A 23,513-nucleotide genomic window follows, 5' to 3' on the forward strand; every position below is an offset into this window, starting at 1 on the left:
TGGGGAATTTTTTCTCAGGCACAGCGTAGTGGCACGGGACACATACAGCAACATCAGTGCTTTCTCAGCAGGCAACTCTGTGCCGACGTGGATGCACCCTGGCATCATTAATTATACAGTAATGCTACTGAGGTTTAATTGTATTTAAACTCACCAGCTCCACAGGAACTTGGCTGGCCAGCCACCTTCCCCCTTCATCAACTAGGAAGCAGACTCTCAGCCCCTCCAGAGACCCTCCAAACGGGTCTTTTGCGGCATGCAGGGCTTAATTTGTGCCAGGACTTGCCAGGGCTGAGCCCCGGCACCTCTGCGGTTGGCGCATCAGTTATGAAACTAAAAAAACTGCTTGAGCCCCAGCACATCTTTCATTACAAATTAAGCACTGGCGCCATGGCCAGAAGTCAGACCAAGGGGGCAAACGGGGAACAATTTTCAGAGTGCTGGAGCCCTCAGAGAGCACCTTGCTAGCCACCCCAGGTCAAGCACCCTTGCTGACCACAGCTGTGGCAGCATGGCCTGGGGAGAGAGGCAGGCAAATGCAGCCCTCTTCACCTTCTTATTTCATGCAGAGAACCAGCTGCCGGTTTGATTGCTGCTGATCTCCGCTCATGCAATAGTGTCAGCTGCAGGAATTATTACAGTGGTGGGGTAGCATCCAGAGGCCCCAGCTGAGATCAGGACCCCATTGTGGCAGATGCTGTGCAGATGCAGAGACAGTCCCTGTCCCAGACTGCTCCCAGCCTAGCCAGGATGGACAATGCGTGGGAGGGGAAACAGAAGAAATGATTTGCCCAGAAGCTCAGTGGCAGTGCAAGGACTAGAACTCACAGCTCCTGACTTCCAGGCCGGTGCCTGTTCCATTAGACCCCATTGCTTCTCATTCTCGGTCAGGTGTTACTCTCTTTGTAAAGCTCCATGCGCATCTTCGCCGTGTAATTCTTTCTTATTTCTCTAGAGGTAGGTTGTCAAGCGGCTCAGTACTGCCCTGGGTCAGGGCGGCTGCTCAGCTGGTGAGCGGGGGCCTGCAAGTAGCTAGGGAAAGTCCGCATGGGGGAGGGAAAAAAATCACCTCACGGAGCAGAAAAGGCCCCAGCTGGGGCTCCAGGCCCTGCCTACCCAAGCTCACCTCCTGGCCTTTCTCAGAGCCCTTCTCCCAACACCTGTGTCAGGGCAGGCTGCTCTGAGCGTAACCCCTTGTTCACCGGGGTCAGGCCGCAGCATGCTACAGAAGGGGAGATAGATGAGCCGTTAAGATGAATGCAGCGCTTTGCGGTCTGCCATCTCCTGTGGCAGGGCACTGGCTCCCATCCTGGCCGGGGGAGGACCCGAGGAGCTAAGAGGACCCTGTGGTTTTGGGGTGCTGAGGCGGTGTTTTAGCACCCCTCTGCCACAAGAGGGCACTCTGAGCCAGCCCATGGCAGGCCCGGCTCTAGGTTCCATCAGCCAAGCTGGGCAGGGTGTGAAGGGCCTGGCCTGGCCCCGTTCACAGCCAGACCACCCCAACAGAGGTGGATGGAGCTGCCCAGGGAGCGAGAGCTGGGCCCCCCCCAAACCAGCCTTGCCAGGCCGCTCCCAGCACCCTATCTGCCAGGACCCCACGGCCCCAGCCGCGCTCACAGGGCAGTCACCCCCTCCGTCCCTGCGCCCACAGCCCAGCTGGAGCTCGAGGGGGCAGGGAAGAGAGGAGCGGAAAGCCACAACCCACCCCCCTCTAACCCACCTCCATGCTGCTGGGACCGCTCCCCAGTCCCCTGGCCTGTGCTCCCCAGGTGCTGCCAACCCCTCTCCTCCCCCCCAGATGTGCGTCCTGCATGCTGCCTTCCCCCTCACACCAGCTTCCGGCTGGACCTGACCCGTCTGCCCCCTCCTGATCTCTGCGCCTTTGGAAAAAACAGAGACCAGATCCCTCTCCCCCCCCCCAAAAAAATCCATCCTCTTGGGGGGGGTCACAGGCCCAGGATGTGAGTGGGGGGTCAGGGTGCTGGGAGGCTGCCCTCGCCCTGCTGACAGGACTAGCAAGGCCCAGCCATCAGCCCAGCTCTCGGCCAGCGATCTGTTGAGCAGGAACGCTTGTTTGCCAGTATGCGTCTGCAGAGGTGCTGGGACTAGGGGTGTGGAGGGCTGCAGCACCCCTGACTTGAAGTGGTTTCCTTTATATCCAGGGTTTAGAGCTTGCTTCAATAACTCTCAGCACCCCCACTATAAAAATTGTTCCAGCCCCCCAGTGCACCTGGGACATGAGGAACATGGCCCAGAGACGGGGAGGGGCCCTCCTGGGTCATGGACCCCAGCCCCTGCTGTTGCAGCAACCCCATCGGATCATCCCCTTCCTAGACTTCACAAGCTCCGTCTAAAGCTAGTCAGGGTGTTTGCCCCACTGCTCCAGACCCTCACCCCTCCAGGGGTTAGAAACCTGCTGCTCCTCTCCAGCCTGAATTGCTCACAACCAGTTTATCCCCGTTCGTTGTTGGGCCAACACTGTCCCTTAGCGTCACCAGCTCCTCCCCGCTGACGTATTTAGAATGCACAAGCGGGGCCCGCTCGGCCGTTTGGAACAAGCCAAACTCTGCTCTGGTACAGCTGCACAGGGCGCTGGCCGTGGCAGTCCCAGCACTGTTGCCATCCCTGCGGGGGCTCAGCTCATGCTCACATCACTGCTGCGGTGCAAGGACGAGCCCGTCCAAGCCGCCAGCCACATGCATGGCTGGCTAGCTCCTCCTGCCATGCCAGATGCTGTTTTTAGCACTCGAGCTGAATGGGTGTGGGCACGTGGCCTTGAGCTGGGCATGACACCGCCACCTGGCCCCAGAGATGTTCCCTTAGCCGCCGCGTGTAAGCGTGGCGCTGCATGGCCCGGCTCTGCACCTGGTCCAGGTAGAATTCAGCTTTCTGGAACCTGCGGGACTAGAACTGTACACATGGCCCAGCTGCAATCTTAGGACCAGCATCTCCGCCAGTCTGCCCTCCTGCATATCACAGGCCAGAGCCCCTCACCTGGGCTTTCCAGCGGATGAGACCCAGCTTAGAGCAGGAATTCTTGGTTTTAACCCGTCCTGCCTGAGCCAGGATCTTCCAGCGGGTGTGCGGTAAGCGCTGGTGTCGGGCGGGTGCCCCCAGGCGTTGAACCTCCCACCAGCTCAAAACCTGACACTAAGGCCACCCTCTCCCCTTCCGAAACCTTACCGTGCAGAGTAAACGAAAGAGTTTAAGAAGAGGGCAGGGGGTCAAAGAGGGCCCAGGACTGTGGGGTTGCTGCCCTCCCCCCCCCCCCAGCCCAGTCCTGCCTCTCTCTGAGCTCTGGGCCCCCTGCAAGCAGTATCCCCCACCCCCCAGACGCCATCCCTCCTTCCCAGTGCTCGGCCTGGCGGGTCGCTTCAGGCCCAGCACCATGATGCCAGTGGTGGCGATGGTCAGCTGGGGTGGGCAAGTCCTTCCCCGCTCTAGTGACGGCAGCTCCCAGCACTGTGCCTCCATCCGCCACCACTCAGGCACATTTGGCCTGGCCACCCTTCCACCATTTTGGGGAGCCCTGGGTAAATTGTCCCTTTGGTCCTCCCCCAGACAGCCCCGTGGCCACCCCCAGGATTGGATCAGGGACCTTCAGGAGGGAAAGCATGAGCTGCTGCAGCTGGAGTGGCAGCACCAAGGCTCCTCGGCTGGGACGGACTCGCCGCTGCTGTGTAGGTTACACTGGCTCCCTGTGTGCGGGTGAATCTAGGGCCCTTCTAATGCCCCCAGCCGGGCAGCACCATCGCACCGTGGGCACCTGCAGCATCTCCCCCATGAAACCCCTGCACGTGCCCACGCGTGACCGACACCACCAGCAATGCACATGGGCACCCACCCTGCAGCGCCCCTGGCAGCCCCGGTGCTGGAGAGGGGTCTTTGAAGGCAGGAGCACTAGCCAGGGGTGATGTGCTGAGCCCCCACCCCCACAGCAGGCCTCCCCCAACAAGCCCCTGCCCTGCCAGGCTCTAGCCAGGACCTCCCCCCTCCAGCTAGCACCCTGTGGCTGGGCCCCCTGCCCCCACCCGCCGCCCCACAGACGCCCAGACACAGCAGGGTGGTGCATAGCGACTGTGGTTGGATTTTATTGTATTTTTGATCATTGTTATTATACAAAATATACAGAGTTGAAAATGCAAAGCGGCTAGTGGGGCCCAGTGCCCGGTGAGGGGCACACGCCATGCGGCCGGGGGCGGGGCAGGGCACTGGTGCTGAACGCTGTTGCCGGTGCAGGAGAGGAGCAAGAGGGCAGCCAAAACGACAATGCTCCCCCCCAAACCCAGAGCGACCCCAGCCCCACCAGGTGGAAGGGGGCGGGGCTGTCTGGATGAGAGTGAGGCTCAGCCCCACCCACAAAGGGGCCCTCGCTCAGCCTAGAGGTGTGGGAACAAGTGAGGGGCAGTGAGGAACAAACCACGCCAGGGGTGCCGGGGCTCTGGGGTGGAGCTGCCAGCGAGGGGTGGGGGTGAGAGCTGGGCCCTGGGGCAGGGCCAGGGGGATGGAAGGAAGGAAGGACCATTAAAAACCTGTCCTGACAGCGAGATCTCTGGGGCGGGAGGATGAGGGAGCATTGCCGGCCATCGTCCGGGAGCTGGACCCTGCTGGGGAATGGCTCATAGGGCATGGGAGGGAGCCCCGGCTCCCCAACCTGCAGAAAGCCCTAGAGGGGGCACAGGGGAACAGTCCTGCCCCGGGACCAGAGCATGCGGCGTTTGAGCGCCAGCGACCTGTAGTGGGGCAGGGGCTGGCGCCAGCCTCCTGGTTTGTCCCCGTCTAGGGACAGGGCCCCATGCAAAGGGCAGCTCCAGCTCGGATCGTTTCCTGGGGATTCAGCTCCAGGCCCTTTGATTATCAGCACCAGGCCCCACAAGCCCCCCTGCCTCCCCGCTTGGGCGCTGCTGAGTTGGCGCCAGCCCAGCCCTCGGCTGCCACTCCCTGACAAAGAGGCTGCAGCTTGGGCAGCCGGGCGCTGGGTGGGTTGTCTGCCCCAGTGCACCACCTGACCTCTAGCGGCACAGGGCTCAGTGCCCCCCTTCCCATACCCAGCAGAGAGCAGGACAGGCGGTTCCCACCCACCTGGCAGTGCCGAGAGCCACGCAGGCTTGGCAGGAATAATCAACCCTATTAGCCTACAAAGCCAGTGGGGATGGCTGGCCAGGGATGTCTGCTGCCCTGGGCTCAGTCAGACCTGTCTTTCCCAGCTGATGGGCCCTGGTCATGGAGCTGCTTCCCTGGGGAAATTCCCCAGGCTGCCTCTGGCTCTGCCTTGTTGCGCACACCCTCAGCCCTGACAGCAGCGCTCATCCCACTTCTCCCACCACTGCCAAGGCCTGCCAGGCTAGGAGCACGTTGAACCCGCCTCCCTGCCCAGATGAACAGCTCCACTCAGCTATCAGGAACAGGGAGCAGGCCCCACCTCGCAGGACCCGGCCTGAGGGACAGGGGGGCAGATCTGGGGAAGTGCCTTGGTGCAGCATGCAGTTGACTTGTGGAACTTGCTGCTGCAGGAGATTGTAATGGCAGCTGGGTCAGCACAGCTCCAACAAAGCCATCGCTGTGAACAGGAACCGCGTCTGCAGAGAGAATTACAGGGGCTGTGGCGTCTCAGACCCAGGGCTGGAGCTAATCTGCAGCCGGGGTCCGGAGGAACCTGCCCATGTGCAGGGCAGGAGATGGGGCCACATCTTCCTTTGAAGCCCCAGGCACTGGCCACTGCTGGTGATAAAATACCCCGGGGATGGCTGCGCTGCCCCTCGGGGGCGCTAGGGAGTGACACCCTCCTGTCATCAGACACCAGTCTGCCAGCCTGTCCCCGGCGGCACTGGCTGGGCTGTGATGCCTAGGAATGGCATACGCTGGCCACGCACAAGCCCCGTGGCTCTCTGGCTCCCAGCCTGTCGTGCCCCATGTCAGCCCGAGGCAGACGGACGGCTGGCTGCCGAGCTATTCCCCCTCAACCGATCGTCTGCCCAGCTCATGGCGTCGTCTCACTTCTGGGCTCCTCTGGGACTCTGTGCACCCCACCCCCCGGCTCCCATCACCTGCCCACGTCGGCCTGAGCACAGGGGCCGCCAGCAGCTGCCTGAGCGACACCCTCTGGGCTCCTAGCCCCCTCCTCCATCTGGGGTGCTGCTGGCAGTAGCAGCCTTGGCCCCACTTTGCTCAGGGCTGGTGGGGGTGAGATCTCAGCAGCTGGGAGGGGGAGTCCCCAGAGCCACGGGATCTCCAGGGAGCACTGCCCACTGGCCCGGCCGCGTGCCACCCGGTGTGACTGACTGGCGTGACGTGGCAGCGGGGAGCAGCAGGCAGGAAAGACGCAGGTTGTGCCCTGGGGCCAGCAGAGAGCAGGCGCCGGGAGCAAGAGAGCGCACGGAACGGAAAAGCCGCCCAGAGAGGCTGCCGTCAGCCCCGGACTGGACTCTCTGCTTCTCCAATACACCCCCCACCCCACCAGTGACACCCCAGGGCCAGGCCCCTTGCCTAGGTCATTTCAGGGAAACGTTTTGCCCAGGCACCAAGTGCCAGCTGGATTCCTGGCGCCTGACACCCCCTCTGCCCCCAGCAGTCCCGGAGAGGTTCCCCCACAGCTCATCCGTGCTTGGTGCCCGCCATGCTAACCAGCCCCCCAGCCAAGCCCCTCTGTTGGGAGCCGGGGGGCCCCCCACAGTGCAGGCGCCCCGAGCGGCTGGGCCGTGGTGCGAGACCGGCGCCTCCTGCCTCGGCCCCGGCAGTCACTGCCCCAGTGCTCCCGACGGGACGGGGGCCTCGTGGTGAAAGGCTTCCCGGCCCGTTCCCCAGCCACTCACCGCCCCAGCCTCTTCCTCCGCCCCTGGGCTCTAGGGGCCACCTCATTCCCCTGTCGCTGGCTAAGCCCAGCCAAGCTCCTGCTCCCTATGGCTAATGCAGGTGACTAACCCGTGAGCGCTCAGGGACGCGCCCAGCCTGCCTGCCTCCTCCAGGGCATCCGGGCCCTGCTCCTCTGCCCACCCTGACTGGGGGAAGGTGGAAGCAGCAGAGGGCATCTCCCTGACCCAGCGCCAGGGGAGGGGTGATGGCCCCCGTGATGAACGGCGACGGGGACCGGCCCTGGTTTGACGAAAGCATCTGGAACTGGTGGGTGTGGGACGCACTCCGCCCCCTGCTGGCAATGGCTGGAGCTGCAGAGGAACCCATGCGGCAGGCCCTCGGGTGCAATACTCCAGATCGGGTTCCAGGTGGGGTCCTGGAGCTGGGGCCAGAGACGAGGGAAGGGAGCCAGCTCTGAGTCCTCGAGGGCGGGGGGCACTGTGAACCGGGGTGCGCAGTGGATACCTAGCAGGAGGGGGTGGGTGCTATCCGGAGCCAGGCAGCTCCGATTCCGAGCTATGGGCGTAGGAGGGTCCGTTTGGGCCCAAGTGCCCCGGGACAGCGCTTGCCTTCTGCCAGGCGGTGCCCATGCTCTGCCCCCAGGAGTGGCTCAGGATGCCCACGTCCCCATGGCAGGCAGAGCCGCAGCTAGCCCCAGGGCAAGGGCAGGTCCCTTCATCGTAGGTGCCACCACCACGTCTCCCAGAGCCAAAATCCTTCCCCTGCAGCATTCAGGGAGGCTGCGCAGCCAAGACGGGACGGTCTCAGAGGAAGAGACGAGAGAGAAGCGGGAGCTTGGCCCGGTGGCGGGTCCAGCAGGGGCTAGATCACGTTGTCGAAGAGCTGCATGGATCTCATGATGTTCTCATCCTGCAGGGGCGGAGGAGGAGATGCGTCCGCTGGCCAGGCTCTCCCCACAACCACACCCCAAACTCGAACCCGCGCTCAGTGGGTCTGCTGGGGCCTCGACTCCAAGAGCAAAACCTGTGTCTAGGGTCCAGTGCCCCCCAGGCAGAGGGTCCCCGCTCACCGGGCTGTCCTGGCACCACCCAGAGCGCCAAGCTGGCACGCCATGGCTAAGGCCCAGGCTCACGGGCAAAGCGCTAGGGGGCCTTTAACGGCTGAGAAGAGAGGGCCCCCCAGACTGTAGGTCTCATTGGAAAGGTGACGTCTCGCCCCACACCCACCGGCACTATGCCAGGCTACTGGCTCTTAGGGGAGTGCACCCAGCCCCGCCCCACTTCCCACACAGTCCTGGGGACCCTCAGAGGTCTTTCCTCCAAGCACGGGTCCTGCCCGGCCTCGCTTAGCTTCTCAGCTCTGGGAGGAGCAGCTGGGCAGCAGTGCCCAGGGGACTCAGGGCAGGGGCGGGGCGTGGCAGGGTGAGGAGCCACGTGGGCGAGCGGGAGAAGGGCCCGGCCCAGGAACGAGCTGCGACTTTACCTTCTGACACGACTCGATGAACTCCTCGATTGTGACCACCCCGTCCTTATTCCGGTCCATCTTCTGCAAAGACACATCGTCACGGAGCCGGCAGCGGGTCCAGAGACAGGCGGAGAGGCTGCATGTGCCCAACAGGGGACAGCCCCCCACTCTGATCCCTGCCGGGGGAGAGCGCCCCCCCCACTCTGATCCCCGCTGGGGGGACAGCATCCTCCACTCTGATCCCCGCCCAAGGGGGGACAGCACTCCCACTCTGATCCCTGCCGGGGGAGAGCGCCCCCCCACTCTGATCCCCGCTGGGGGACAGCATCCTCCACTCTGATCCCCGCCCAAGGGGGGACAGCACCCCCACTCTGATCCCTGCCGGGGGAGAGCGCCCCCCACTCTGATCCCCGCTGGGGGGACAGCACCCCCACTCTGATCCCTGTCATGGGGCTAGCGCCCTCCACTCTGATCCCCACCTGAGGGGGACAGCACCCCCACTCTGATCCCTGCCAGGGGAGAGCGCCCACCCACTCTGATCCCCACCCAAGGGGGGACAGCACCCCCACTCTGATCCCCGCCCAAGGGGGGACAGCACCCCCACTCTGATCCCTGTCATGGGGCTAGCGCCCCCCACTCTGATCCCCACCTGAGGGGAACAGGGCCTACTCTGATCACCGCCAGGGGGACAGCGCCCCCCACTCTGATCCCTGCCCGAAGTGGACAGCGCCCCCCACTGTGATCCCCACCTGAGGAGGAACAACACCCCCCACTCTGATCCTTGTCATGGGGATAGCGCCCCCCACTCTGATCCCTGCCGGGGGAGAGCGCCCACTCACTCTGATCCCCGCCCAAGGGGGGACAGCACCCCCACTCTGATCCCTGTCATGGGGCTAGCGCCCCCCACTCTGATCCCTGCTGGGAGGACAGCGCCCCCCATTCTGATCCCCACCCAAGGGGGACGCCCCCCCCCACTCTGATCCCTGCCAGGAGGACAGCATCCCTCACTCTGATCCACAGAGGATCCCTCATGTGTGGGCTGCATTTGGACAAGGAGGAGGCAACATCCCCAGCAGCCCGAGCAGCATCTGCCCAGGATGGGGCTCTCCGTGGGTCTGAGAGAGCCCAGGGTGCCCCCCAGATCTAAACCCCATCCTGGGCAGATCCAGGAGAGCACAGGGTTAATCACGGGGGTGGGGGCAGGTCTGTGGGTAACACAGCCCAGGGATACGCCAGGATCCTCATTAATTCCCACAGGAAATGAGAAGGGAGCTCAAAGCTCCCACTTCAGGGCGCCAGCTGGATGGAGCCTGGGTCTGACCTGGGCCTATGATCCCCTGGATCTTTCCCCCTTTGGGGGGGCGTGGACAGGGGAGGGGTACATCCTGGAGCTTCCCCCCCCCCATCTCTCTATGCTGCTCTGAGCAATCTCTCCTTTGCCCTCCCGTCCCCAGCCCCCTGGGCCCTGCCCCTGGTCACTGACTCCTCTCCCTGCTCCCAGAGGGACACCCGGGCCAGCTCCACATGTCTCACCTGGAAAAAGTTCTCCACGTGCTCCTGGGGGGCCTCCTCCCGCATGGCCGGGTACGTGTATTTGCCCATCATGTCGTAGATGGACTTCATGATGTCCAGCATTTCCTGGAGGGAGGGGCCCAGAACCAAACAATTATTAGCAGTCGCCCCAGGAAGAGGCCCCCATGCCCTTCTGCGGGAGGCACCTGGGCCCTCCCACCTCACCCATCAGCAGGGGACACTCTGGGCAGCTTCTGGTGCCAGCCAAGGGAGACAGAGACACCTGCACCGGAAGGGGGCCAATCAAGTGACATGGCAGGATTGCAACCCCCTCCCCCTGCCAGGGAGAGACACGAGGAGCTGGGGGGCCCAGGCTGGAAACTGATTATTGCCCCCCACAACTCTGCAGATGCCATTCAATCCCGACCCGCAGCCCCCTGCTATCCCAGCTTGGGCTCCCCCCACAGCTCTCTGGATGCCCCTCAATCCCGACCAGCAGCTCCCTGTTATCCCAGCCCTGGGCTCCTGCTACCTCTGCTGAAGCCCTTCAGTCCTGCCCCCCCCAGCCCTAGATCTCCTGAGATGAAGTGGCCCAGCAGTGTCAGTGTTTCCCAGTGCCCCCCCCCCCCGCCCCGGCTCCCATCTCTCCCACACCCACCTCTTTGGTGATGCAGCCATCTTTGTTCAGGTCATAGAGGTTGAAAGCCCAGCTGAGCCGGTCGTCTATGGTGCCTCGGAGAATCACGGACAAACCGGCCACAAAGTCCTGTGGAGGAATCAGGGGTTACAAGGACAGTTGCTCTCGCAAGACCCTGGGCCATCAGGGTACAGAACATAAGAAGGGCCAGACAGGCTCAGAGCAGCAGCCCACCTAGCCCAGTGTCCTGTCTTGGACAGCGGCCGGTGTCAGATGCTTCAGAGGGAGTGAACAGAACAGGGCATTTTCAGGTGATCCATCTGTGACCTGAGAACATCCCAATGCCAGCTGGCACGCTGAGGTCATGATATGTACCCAAAAGGTGGTAACGTAGCACTGAAAAACTAACGCTGATCATTAATGTTCTTGTGTGATGTATGTATGGTGACCCCCACCAAGGACTTCCTATCTCTGTTCTGCAAATATGTTCTCGAGATGTTCCTGGCGTGCAGCGCCTACACCACACCTGCTGGGATTCTCTTTTCCAATCGCATTACTTTGCACTTCTCAACACGGAATTTCAGCTGCCCTTTTGTCACCCAGTCTCCCAGGTTTGTGAGATCCCCTGGTAACTCTTCGCAGTCTGCTTTGGACTTAAATACCATGAGTAATTTTGCATAGTCTGCAAATTTTGCCACCTCACTGTTTACCCCTTTTCCCAGATCATTTATGAATATGCTGAATAGGACTGGGCCCAGGACAGACCCCTGGGGGACACCACTATTTACCTCTCTCCAGTCTGAAAACTGACCCTTTGATCTCATTAAACTGGGTGACTGGGCAACAAAATGACAGATGAAATGCAAAGCAATGCCCATTGGAAAACATGATCCCAACTGTACATATACAATGATCGGGGGGCTAAATTAGCTGTTCCCACTCAGGAAAGATCTTGGAGTCCTTGTGGGTAGTTCTCGGAAAACATCCACTCAATGTGCAGCGGCCGTCAAAAAGGTGACCAGAATGCTGGGAATCGTTAGGAAGGGGATAGATAATCAGACAGAGACTATCATATTGCCTCAAGAGCAGGGGCCGGCAGCCTTGCAGAAGTGGTGGGCCCAGTCTTCGTGTATTCGCTGTAATTTAAGGTTTCGCCTGCCAGTGATACATTTTAACGTTTTTTAGAAGGTCTCTCTCTAGAAGTCTATATATTATGTAACTAAACTATTGTCGTATGTAAAGTAAACGAGGTTTTCAAAATGTTTAAGAAGCTTAATTTAAAATTAAATTAAAATGCAGATCTTACGCCGCCGGCCCGCTCAGCCCGCTGCCAGCCTGGGGTTCCGTTCACCCTGAGCAGGGCTGGCGGCCGGGACCCCAGACCGGCAGCGGGCTGAGCGGGGCCTGTGGCCGGGACCCCCGACCGGCAGCAGGCTGAACGGGGCCGGGGGCCGGGACCCCAGACCGGCAGCGGGCTGAGTGGGGCTGGCGGCCGGGACCCCAGACCGGCAGCGGGCTGAGCGGGGCCGGCACCCCAGACCGGCAGCGGGCTGGGCGGGGCCGGCGGCCGGGACCCCAGACCGGCAGCGGGCTGAGCGGGGCTGGCGGCCGGGACCCCAGGCCGGCAGCGGGCTGGGCGGGGCCGGCGGCCGGGACCCCAGACCGGCAGCGGGCTGAGCGGGGCCGGCGGCCGGGACCCCAGACCGGCAGTGGGCTGAGTGGGGCTGGCGGCTGGGACGCCAGACCGGCAGTGGGCTGAGCGGGGCTGGCGGCCGGGACCCCAGACCGGCAGTGGGCTGAGCGGGGCCAGGGGCTGGGACGCCAGACCGGCAGTGGGCTGAGTGGGGCCGGCGGCTGGGACGCCAGACCGGCAGTGGGCTGAGCGGGGCTGGCGGCCAGGACCCCAGACCGGCAGTGGGCTGAGCGGTTCAGCCCGCTGCCGGTCTGGGGTTCCGACCGCTGGCTTCTGCCAGCCAGGGTCCCGGCTGCCGGCACCGCTTAGCCCACTGCCGGTCTGGGATCCCGGCCCTGTCCACATAGAGCAGGTACCTACCTTCTCCCTGGTTCTAGCCATTCTCTTCCTCTCTCTGCACTGAACTGAGGGTGGGAGTGCACTGAGCACCGGGCTGGGGGTGAAGGAGCAGGCTGGGGGTTGGGGTGCAGGGTCTAGCCAGGAGCTAGAATGAGGGAGGGGGCTCAGGGTTGTGGCGGGAGGTGTGGGTGTGGAGTGCTTACCTGGGCAGCTCCCATTTGGTGCGAGAGGTGCAGATGGGAATGTCTGTGGGATGGGGGGGGGGTGCAGGAGCTCCCATTTGGTGTGTGTGGGGGGGTGGGGATGTGGGGGGTGCAAGAGTCAGGGCATGGGGTGTGGGGGGGGGCTGGGTATGTGTGGGGGATGCAGAAGTCAGGGCATGGGGCTGGGGGTGTGTGGGGGGGTGCCGGAGGGTGCAGGGGTGAGGGCAGAGGACTGGGTGTGTGTGAGGAAGGTTCAGAGGTCAGGGCAGAGGGCTCGGGGTGTGTGAGGGGGGTACAGGGGTGAGGGCAGAGGGCTCGGGGTGTGTGAGGGGGGTGCAGGGGTGAGGGCAGAGGCCTGGGTGTGTGAGGGGGGTGCAGGGGTCAGGGCAGAGCACTGGAGGTGTGGCTGGGGTCGTGGGGGTGCTCCCAGCCCCCTGCCCTGAGCGGCTCATGGCAGGGGGCTGGAGGGGATATGCCGATTCCACCGCCTTCCCCAAGGTCCCCGGAGCAGAGAGCGCGCTGCGGCTCCACTTTTCCCTCTCCCCCTCCGTGGCAAGGGCCGTCCGCTGATCGGCCGCAGGGAGGGAGCGGAGGAGGGGCAGGAACCCCGCACGCTGGGGGAAGAGGCGCGGGGGGAGCTCGCCTGCCCTGCAAGAAGAGAGCAGGGGGCAGGGTGCGGAGAAGAGCAGGCCAGGCTGGGCCGGATTTTTAATGGCTCGCTGCTGCCTGCCAGGGTCCGGCCACACCTTGAATCCTGCCAGCAGATCTGATCACCCCATCTCAAAAATGATATACTGGAATTGGAAAAGGTTCAGAGAAGGGCAACAAGAATGATGAGGGGGATGGACCGGCTGCCGTATGAGGAGAGATTAATAAGACTGGCAATGTTCAGCTTGGAAAAGAGACGACTAAGGGGGGATATGACAGAGGTCTATACAATCATGACTGGTGTGGAGGAAGTGAATAGGGAAGTGTTATTTCCCCTTTTCACAACACATGAGCCAGGAGTCTCCCAATGAAATTAATAGGCAGCAGGTTTAACCAAAGGAAGTATTTCTTCCCACAAGGCACAGTCAACCTGTGGAACTCCTTGCCAGGGGATGCTGTGAATGACAAAAGTATAACTGTGTTCAGAAAAGAACTAGATCAGTTCCTGTAGGACAGGTCCAGCAATGGCTATTAGCCAGGATGGGCAGGGACGCAACCCCATGATCTGGGTGTCCCAAGCCTCCGTCTGCCAGAAGCTGGGAGGGAACGACAGGGGATGGATCACTCGCTAATTGCCCTCTTCTGTTCGTTCCCTCTGAAGAACCGGGCACTGGCCAGTCGGAAGACAGGACACTGGACTCGATGGATCATTGTTCTGACCCGATCGGGCCTTTCTTCCGTTTGTTCTGATGATCAGCACAAATGGCCAGTGAAACCACGGAGCTTCAGTCCCAGCCGCGTTGCTCGCGTCTCCCTTGTGGCTGCTAACAGAGATTGCACCTTCCGGGAGAGCACAACCTGCGTATCTCCAAGGGCGCAGTCCCCCCCACGAGAGGGTCAGGGCGAGGTCTAGGGATCTCACAGCCTGACGGACTGATCCTCTTCCTGGTGGAAAACACGGCTCGTTATTGATCACCCCATGGCCCCCAGGCGTCTCTGAGTCACGGGGTCCCCAGGGGCCTCTGACAGGCAAACACCGGAACCCCGTCCCTGAGCCCCCAGCATGGCTCGGCATTTCTCATCATCGCCCGGCCTGAGCTTGGGCTGTCATCTGGGTCATGCAGGATTGCCTCGGGCTTGACATCACAACAACCAGGCTGCCAACAGAGAAGCCCAGGAGAGCCACAGGGTGTGGCTGGGTCTGGCAGCCCCGAGGACAGAGCTGCGTTCCCCAGCACGGCCATCCCCAAGAGGAGTCAGGTGGGAAAAAAATCACGAGACCAGCTTAAAATTCTGGGGTTCTGGTTCTTTGCCTTCTGATGTCCTTTAAGGGTCCAATTTGCAGGCTTTTCTCCCCACCAGGAGGGCTAGGAACTTGCTGTTTTAAAGACAGACACTGAGATTCTCACGTCATCACCTTCCTCCAGGAGCTGGGGCTTTAACACCAACTAGTGCGAGACTCGCAGTCACTAGCGAGAGTTGATGACACTCGTTCCGCCCGAGTCCCGACAGCACCAGACTCAAAGGCTCTAGCCCCGGCCCCTGGGTCCCAGCCCAACCAGGTAGGTGCGGAGGCTCACCTCAAAGCTGATAGAGCCGTCACGGTCGGTGTCGAATGCATTGAAGAGGAAAGTGGCATACGTGCCGGAATCTACGGGAGAGAGTCAAACAGGGACAAGACTTACTGACTTCAACCCACTGTACGAATGACTTGATATTAAGCAAGGAACAGAGCCAGGTTTCGGATGCCGACCTGCGGAACTCACTGCCACAGGAATCCAGACAGCCTCAGTGCTGCACCTGGCTAATTTGGTTGTAATCATTCTAAGCTACATTAAGGGTGATCCACTCTCATGCTCCGGGGCATCAGCTGATGGCGGCAGGGTCATGAAGGAGTCTCCGCCCCTCCCAGACACCCAGCATGGAACAACATGGCGGATTTCTTTTCACCCTCCTCTGAAGCATCAGGCAGTGGCTGGAGAAAGACACGGCGCCAGCCCAGGGAGACCCATGGCCTGAGCATGTGCGCGATCGCATTCCCTTGTAGAGTGCACCATGGACACAAGGAGGGTGCAGGTGGGGGTCAGTGCACAGCGACTGCCTTAGGGAGAGCGCTGCAGCTGCAGAAGTTGGCTCCAGGGATGCTGGAGAGTACATGCCTGAGCTGCTCGAAGACGCTCTGACCCTCTGAGCCCCAGCGGCTCATGTGAGCAAGCCCCCACCCCAGCCCTCCCCCCGGCCTGACCCCCGCAAAACCAGAGCTCCTCTTTGAGAACAGCGGGCAGGAGCCACCGCGAATGGAAGTGCAACTGCGCCTGGCTTGGCTATTTGCATGGGCAGGTGCCTGATTTACACAGGCAATCACGGCAATTGCACGCGCAAACTAGATGCGCATTTTGCTTACACGAAGGCAGCCCGCCATTCCTGGCCCTCTGGCCCCGAGTGTGCGGTGTGGGAGCCACCTCTGGGGTGACCCCCCTCCCATGGGGACTGACCCACCCTGAGCTCCGTTTTGCACCCCTGTAGGAGCCGGAATTGAGAGGGGAGCTCACCTCCCTGCGGGAAGAACTGGGAGTAGATCTGTTTGAAGTTCTCTTCGTTAACGAGGCCAGTCGGGCATTCCTGCCAAAGGGAAAATCACAGACAAGATCACCCCCGCTCCAAACAGCCAGGGCTGGAATGGTCTGAGCACAGGACTGGGAGCCAGGCTTGCCTGAGCTCTCCTTGGGAATCTATCCCTCTGACCCCTTGGGCAGAACATGTCACTGCTCTGTGCCTCAGTTTCCCCATAGACTCCTGCCTTCCCCCTCTGGTTGTGCTCAGGACAGCATGTCTCGAGGGGGGGACAGGCCCCATGGGGTTCTGGACCCCACTGTGCGGTGTACAGACACAGCAGAAGTCACAGTCCCTGTCCTAAAGGGCTCCCAGGCTAACTCCACCCTGAGCACCAACTCCACAGCTCCCATTGGCTGGGACCACGGACAATGGGAGCTGCAGGGGCGGTGCCTGCAGGCAGGGGCAGTGCGCAGAGCCGCCTGGCCACCCCGAGCTTAGGAGCCGCAGGGATATGTCACCGCTTCTGGGAGCCGCCTGAGGTAAGCGCCACCCAGCCAGAGCCCGCACCCCGTCCCACACCCCCTCCTGCACCCCAACCCCCAGCCTCCACCTGAATCCAAACTCCCTCCCAGAGCCCACACCCCCTCCCACACCCCAACCCCCTGCCTAGGGTTGCCAACGCTCCCGGTTTCCCTGGGAGTCTCCTGGAATGGGGCTCTATCTCCCAGAGGCTACTGGCACCAATCCGGGAGATCTGAGCCTGCTAAGAGTCCAGCGGGGCCAAGGCAGGCTCCCGGCCTGCCCTGGCCTCGTGCTGCTCCAGGAGGCGGCCAGCACGCCTCTGCGGCCTGAGGGCGGGGGGGCTGGGGGCCTCCGCGTGCTGCCCCTGCCTGCAAGCACCGGCCCCGCAGTTCCCATTGGCTGCGGAGTGAGTGAGGGTGGGGCAGAGCGAGCGATGGGGGGGGGGATGGAGTGAGCGGGGACACAGCCTAGGAAAAGGGGCAGGGCAGGGGCAGGGGCGGGGCAATGGTGTTTGGGTTTGTGCAATTAGACAGTTGGCAACCCTAGGCCGGAAGGGGGGCGCTCGGGACAGAGGCAGGTGCCCCCCCCCCACGCCAGCCCTGCACCTGGCCCAGGGACTCACGTTCTTGAAGCCCCGGTACAGGACCTGCAGCTCCTTGCGGCTGAACTTGGTCTGTTCCTGCAGCTGTTCCAGCCCCTCGGGGCGATGGCAGATGGTGGAGAGCTCGAACTCGTCCTCCACGCTGTCTGCAAGGGGGAGAGCAGCTCAGAGCCTCGGCGCCGGCTGCCCCCTCCCGACCCCTCCCCTTCGGGGCCGGCTGCCCCCACCCTCCCCCTCGGGGCCGGCTGCCCCCTCCCGCTGCCCCCTCCCGAGCCCTCCCCTTCGGGGCCGGCTGCCCCCGCCCTCCCCCTCGGGGCCGGCTGCCCCCTCCCGACCCCTCCCTTTCGGGGCCAGCTGCCCCCGCCCTCCCCCTCGGGGCCAGCTGCCCCCTCCCGAGCCCACCCCTTCGGGGCCGGCTGCCCCCGCCCTCCCCCTCGGGGCCGGCTGCCCCCTCCCGAACCCTCCCCTTCGGGGCCGGCTGCCCCCGCCTTCCCCCTCCCCCTCAGGGCCGGCGGTCCCCGCCCGAGCCCTCCCCCTCGGGGCCAGCTGCCCTCCCCCTCGGAGCCAGCTGCCCCCTCCCAAGCCCCTTCGGGGCCGGCTGCCCCCTCCCGAGCCCTCCCCCTCGGGGCCGGCTGCCCTCCCCCTCGGGGCCGGCTGCCCCCTCCCAAGCCCCTTCGGGGCCGGCTGCCCCCTCCCGAGCCCTCCCCCTCGGGGCTGGCTGCCCCCGCCCTCCCCCTCGGGGCCGGCTGCCCCCTCCCGAGCCCTCCCCTTCGGGGCCGGCTGCCCCCGCCTTCCCCCTCCCCCTCGGGGCCGGCTGCCCCCGTCCAAGCCCTCCCCCTCGGGGCCGGCTGCCCCCTCCCAAGCCCCTTCGGGCCCGGCTGCCCCCTCCCGAGCCCTCCCCTTCGGGGCCGGCTGCCCCCTCCCGAGCCCTCCCCCTCGGGGCCGGCTGCCCCCGCCCTCCCCCTCAGGGCCGGCTGCCCCCTCCCGAGCCCTCCCCTTCGGGGCTGGCTGCCTCCGCCCTCCCCCTCCCCCTCGGGGCCGGCTGCCCCCGCTCGAGCCCTCCCCCACAGCGCTGGCTACCCCCGCCCGAGCCCCCTCGGGCCCAGCTGCCCCGTCCCGATCCCCCTTGGTGCTGGCTACTGCCGCCCAAGCCCTACCCCACGGCGTCGGCTGCCCCGAGCCCCCACGGCGCCGGCTGCCCCTTCCCAAGCCCCCTCGGGGCCCGCTGCCCCTTCCCAAGCCCTCCCCCTTGGGGCCAGCTACCCCCACCAAGCCCCCACGGCACCAGCTGCCCCTTCCCGAGCCCCCTCAGGGCCAGCTGCCCCCTCCCGAGCCCTCCCCCTCGGGGCCGGCTACCCCTGCCCGAGCCCCCACGGCTCCCCCACAGTGCCGGCTACCCCCTTCGGAGCCCCCATGGCGCCAGCTGCCCCCGCCCGAGCCCTCCCCCACGGAGCCGGATAACCCCTCCCGAGCCCCCTCGGGGCTGGCTGCCCCCGCCCGAGCTCCCACAGCGCCGGCTGCCCCCGCCCAAGCCCCCACGGCACTGGCTGCCCCCTCTCGAGTCCTCCACCACGGCACCGGCTACCCCCTCCCGAGCCCTCCACCATGGCACCAGCTGCCCCCTCCTGAGCCCCCTCGGGGCCGGCTACCCCCTCCCAAGCCCCCTTGGGGCTTGCTGCCCCCTACCAAGCCCCCACGGCGCCGGCTGCCCCTGCCCGAGCCCTCCCCCTCAGGGCTACCCCCTACCAAAGCCCCACGGCGCCCTCCCCCCAGCCTCCCCTTCCTGCTCCTCACCCCTAATCCTCCCCCCCAGCCTCCCCTTCCTGCCCCTCACCCCTAATCCTCCCCCCCAGCCTCACCTTCCTGCCCCTCACCCCTAATCCTCCCCCCAGCCTCCCCTTCCTGCCCCCTCACCCCCTAATCCTCTCCCCAGCCTCCCCTTCCTGCCCCTCACCCCCTAATCCTCCCCCCCCAGCCTCCACTTCCTGCCCCTCACCCTCTAATCCTCCCCACCAGCCTCCCCTTCCTGCCCCCTCAACCCCCGACCCACACAGTCCCACCCCAATACTTCCAGGGAGGCTCCTTCCAAAGGAATCAGGCTCCCTCGCCGCATCGGCCAGCACCCTGTGCTGAGCCAGAGAGCCACCCTGCCGGGGCAGGAGAGAGGATGGGTGGGGCCCCTGCCAGGCTCCCCTAGGCTCTGCTACCCCAAATCCTCCAGGGATCCTGTGTAGACTCAGCCCTGCATTCGCCCCCACCCTCCCGGCCCAGGGCTGTGGGAGTCGCTCGGTCGCTGGGTCTCTCCGGTCTTCTGAGTGTCGCCCTGCCCTGTCCCAGCAAGTGGTGGAGAGGCTCTGCCCGACTGGCACCCCACTCCCCGCTGCTCTTCCCCCACTCTCCGCCACCCAGCATGGGGGAACCTGAACCCTGCTGCAGGGACAGTGGGCACGGGCCCCGAGGCCAGGCCTGAGCCCAGATTCACAGGCAGGGCTGGGCACTGACACCATAAGGCACGGCATGGCCGCTCCTCCGAGGCGCCCGGGGCTGGATGTCCCAGGACACCCACCCTTCGCATGCCGGCTCCTCCCCATTGCCTGGAGGTTGGTTTAACTGGCGAGACGCTGCTACGGGAGCCGGCCCCACGCGACTGCCTGCGCTGGAAGCACTCGCTGAGTTCCGCCCCCGCCCCCTGCTTTCCCTTGGGGGTCCCTCCGATCACTGAACATCAGCAACGGGGCTCGACCCCATCCATTTCCCCCATCCGCGTGACCCGCTGGCCGGGCGCTTAATGAGATGGGGAGCGGGGACTCAAAGCAGGCCCCCGGGACTCTGGAGATGGGAGTCCGGTGCCCAGGGCAGGTCTGCCTGTCCGCTCCCCCTCTGTGCGGTGCGCTCCCCTTCTGTAGGCACAGGGGCGCGAAGAGTCCCGTGGAGGGCAGGCGCTGACAGACGGGCACGCCAGTGTTCCCAGTAGGCACCCGCTGGTCCCTCCTGACCCTGTCCGCTGGAGGGTGGATTGCAGATTTGAACGTCGATGCCCAGTTTGGATGGTGCCGAGGAGAGCCCCTCCGCGACTGGCACCGGCTCCCCTGGCACGGCCCTCTCACCGCGCACAGGCCCAGCAGTTATGTCAGCCCCCTGGGGCTCTGGATGGGCAGCAGCCTGCTGGGCTGTTGAGATGGAAAGGATCTGTCAGGCCAGCGCTTGATGGCGCCTCCCCCGGGGCACCAGGACAGCAGGCTGGCACCAGCCCAGCTCAGAGCGTGGCCTGGACCCTGCTCCCAGCAGATCTGGAAAGTCACTTGCTGGGCAGCGTCACTCCGCTGGTTTCAGCAGATTCCCTCCTGCAGGACACCCGGCTGGGCCCTGCAGAACACGCTGCCCCGGGGACCGGGGAGCTCGGCTCAGGCTGGGTGTGGACAGGGTGGCGGGAGCAAGACTCGAACACAAATCCGGCCAGGAGCGCAGAGAATGGGCCGGACCCCGGTGGGCTTGACTCAGGAGCGACACCGCTGAGACCAGTGGCACAGGACCAGCCAGGAGGAGGGACGGGTCGAGAAGGAGGCAAGACCTACACGCTCCCACCCCGCCTGGTTCCCTGGGGCGACTGCAGGTTTCCTGGGGCTTTGGCCAGTGCGGCCGGTAACCCCCCAGGTTTGCACCAGTGCACAGCGGCTTGGCTCTGAGCATGCCTCCGGGTGCCCAGCTGCCTGCAAGATGCCGCTACCCTCGGCCCACACTGCCTGTGCCAATACATCACCCTCACCCTGTACCCCCCAGTCCGTCCCCTGGGCCTGGGGCAGAATCGCCCGTGCCATATCCCCGCGTCCCGGCTGCATGAAGGGGCGATGGTGCCCCTTGTCCCAGGGAGAGCGTCCCCCCCCGGGGCCACACACACGCAAAGGGAAGAAGCGGCACTTGCTTTCGCTGACTGAGGGGATGGATTGGGGCCCGCAGCAGGGCAGCAGTTTGAGGAGTCGCTGCTTCAGGGCTTTTTTGGTTTGGCCGGGCGGGTTGCCTAGAAAAAACAAGAGTCACCAAGCAGAAGAGTTAACAAAGCAGCAGCCCGTCCCCTGCCCCCCCCAGCGACGAGCCAGAGGTAAGACCCAGCCATGCCAGACACGGGAGCTGCGGGCAGGGAGAGACGCATGCAGCCTGAGAGGCATAGGGCAGCAGGGCCCAGCTCTGCCCCCGGCTCCCCGCGAGCCCTGTGGGAATAGGAACAAACCCTTCGCCTGCCCACAGCCCCACCCATATTCAGCCAGGCCAGCTTTAGCTTGGAGGGTGGGGAACCACTGGGTGACTATTGGGCTGCAGGGCCTGAGGGATTTTGGGGTGCCCACAGGCAGATCTCCCCTTAGCACAGGTGCTCCCCCTTTCCTGCTGCCAGAAGGAGGGGGTCCCGGCTTTGCTGCTGGGGAGAGGAGAGGCTGTTCCCGCTCTGGAGAGGGTGATAGGCTGGCTGGAATTTTCAGGCTTGCTTTGGACCCTGAGAGGCTGTTGGCATCCAAGGTCGACCCTGTTTGTGCATTGGTCACCGGGGGAGTTGGCGAGTTACGCAGGAGCGGGGAGCGGGTAGCGTCTGTGCGGGGTCTCGGCTTGGGCCATTCGGAGACGTAGCGCATGGACCATGATTGCCCGCAGGTCAGTGGGGAGGTGCCACTGGCCAGGAGCTAAGGGGAGGGGGCCGAACCTCTGGCTTTTTCTTTTTTTTTGTAGGGAGGGAATTAGCCATCGGCACAGCCTCACCGAGGGAGGGAGGGAATGGCCATCGCTGGGGGTCCTTAGGGCAAGATGGGCTGGGACTGAAGTAGCTGGGAGCGCCCCCCACAGCCAGCTCTTGCCCCGCTCCCTACAGCACCCCCTGCTGGGAGAGGCTGGGGCTGGAGTAGCCAGGAGCTTCCCCCACAGCCAGCGCTCCTGCTCCGCTCCCCACGTATGAATTATAGGGGGGCCAAACTGGTGACATTCCCCAGGGACACTCCCGTAACTCCCTGTGGGCAACAAACATCTGAGCACACCACAGAATCTCCTGGGTCAATCAACAGCTCAAGCCACTGGTCTAAAAGCCAGGTGTGACGAAGTGGGACTGTTCTTAATGTTTCCTCTGAATAGTGTGGGTGTGCCTCAGTTTCCCTATGCAGTTCTTAAGTATCTAGGTGGTGGGGTAAGAGTGTATGATCATTGCAGAGCCCTAGAGGGCAGGTGTGTGCAGGGGTCTGGACACAGACAGTGGCCGACACCCTGTTTCCTGGCAACTGATGGCCTGGGCCCTTCCCCCTGCAAGGTGAGAGCTAAAGGGTTGGAGAACAAAGGAATCAGGTGCCCTCCTGGCCCGGGGAAAGGAACAAAGCCCAGAGCAGGGCGGGGCTGGAGGGAGTTTCAGTTTGGGAATGGCTGGAGACATGGAGTGAAGGGCAGATGGGGTTGTCTGGCTCAGTGCCCCCCAAAATGGACCCAGTTGAGCGGTCCGGTTCTCTGCACATACAAGCTCTGTGTTAGACCATGTTCCAGTCGTCTAATAAACCTTCTGTTTTACTGGCTGGCTGAGAGTCACATCTGACTGCGGAGTTGGGGGTAGGACCCTCTGGCTTCCCCAGGACCCCGCCTGGGCGGACTCGCTGTGGGAAGCGCAGGGAGGGGCAGAGGATGCTGAATGCTCTGAGGTCAGACCTAGGAAGGTGGAAGCTGTGTGAGCTGTGTGTCCTGCAGACAGGCTGCTCACAGAAAGGAGACTTCCCCAGAGTCCTGGCTGGCTTCATGGGGAGCAGTTCCAGAGCATCGCCCGGGGACTCCGTGACAACTGAACATTAAGAACAGTCCCACTTCGTCACACCAGGGAGGGGAGCAGGACAGGGGCTCTGCCCCCAGGAGGGGGCCCTGGCCCCACTGAAATCAACCTCTATCAAGGACACTGGGGTTAGGACTTCACACCCTGATGGCAGCTTGGCCCATGGGTGGGATTAGACCCCTAATGCCAGGGCTTCTGGGTCACAAGCAATCGCCAGCTGTGGGCTTAGGAGGGGACCTCTCCCAGGGCACGTGGCAGGGGTTTGGGGCTTGCCCCAGGATCCCCAGGGAGGTGCGGGAGCTGCAGGGGCTGGTCAGGGACGGCTAAGATCCCAGGGATCAGTGCACTGAGGAACTGACCGTGTCCGAGACAGGAGTCTGTGATTTCAGACTAGCAGCCACTGATGGCCCAGACCCCGCGATGAGGCTGGGGGGAGAGAGGCGCTGGCCAGGGAGGGGAAGCTGCTGTGAGTGCGGCTGGGTTTGTTCCTTTCCCCACACACAACGCTTGTTTGAAAATGAATAAAACACAAAACAGAGCCGCACAAATTAAACTGCAACATGCAACTCGCACAGCACGGCGGGCGGGGAGATGGATGAGTGGGCAGGCAGGTGGGCGGATGGGTGGACGGGCAGGCAGGTGGGCGGATGGGTGGACGGGCGGGCGGGTGGATGGATGAGTGGGCAGGCGGATGGGTGGACAGGCAGACTGGCGGGCAGATGGGTGGACGGGCA

At 63.8% G+C, this 23,513-nt stretch overlaps 1 protein-coding gene across 5 annotated transcripts in view; it reads right to left on the bottom strand.

Moving 5' to 3' along the window:
- Positions 1-4,070: 4,070 nt before the first annotated feature.
- Positions 4,071-23,513, bottom strand: part of KCNIP2 (potassium voltage-gated channel interacting protein 2) — a 138,339-nt gene continuing 118,896 nt past the window's right edge. For 2 of the 5 annotated variants that reach the window (XM_074959500.1, XM_074959498.1), the window contains exons 2-8: positions 17,010-17,134; positions 15,862-15,931; positions 14,890-14,960; positions 10,448-10,555; positions 9,811-9,915; positions 8,296-8,358; positions 4,071-7,722 (exon numbers count right to left, since the gene is read on the bottom strand). In XM_074959500.1, the coding sequence (XP_074815601.1) occupies positions 7,675-7,722; positions 8,296-8,358; positions 9,811-9,915; positions 10,448-10,555; positions 14,890-14,960; positions 15,862-15,931; positions 17,010-17,134 (590 nt within the window). In that variant the 3' untranslated portion in view covers positions 4,071-7,674. Of the gene's footprint in view, positions 7,723-8,295; positions 8,414-9,810; positions 9,916-10,447; positions 10,556-14,889; positions 14,961-15,861; positions 15,932-17,009; positions 17,135-20,906; positions 21,007-23,513 lie in introns of those variants that run through there. The other 3 variants (XM_074959496.1, XM_074959497.1, XM_074959499.1) reach the window with 3 other exon arrangements.

The sequence above is a fragment of the Natator depressus genome, chromosome 7, assembly GCF_965152275.1.
Source record: "Natator depressus isolate rNatDep1 chromosome 7, rNatDep2.hap1, whole genome shotgun sequence".
NCBI lineage: Eukaryota > Metazoa > Chordata > Testudines > Cheloniidae > Natator > Natator depressus.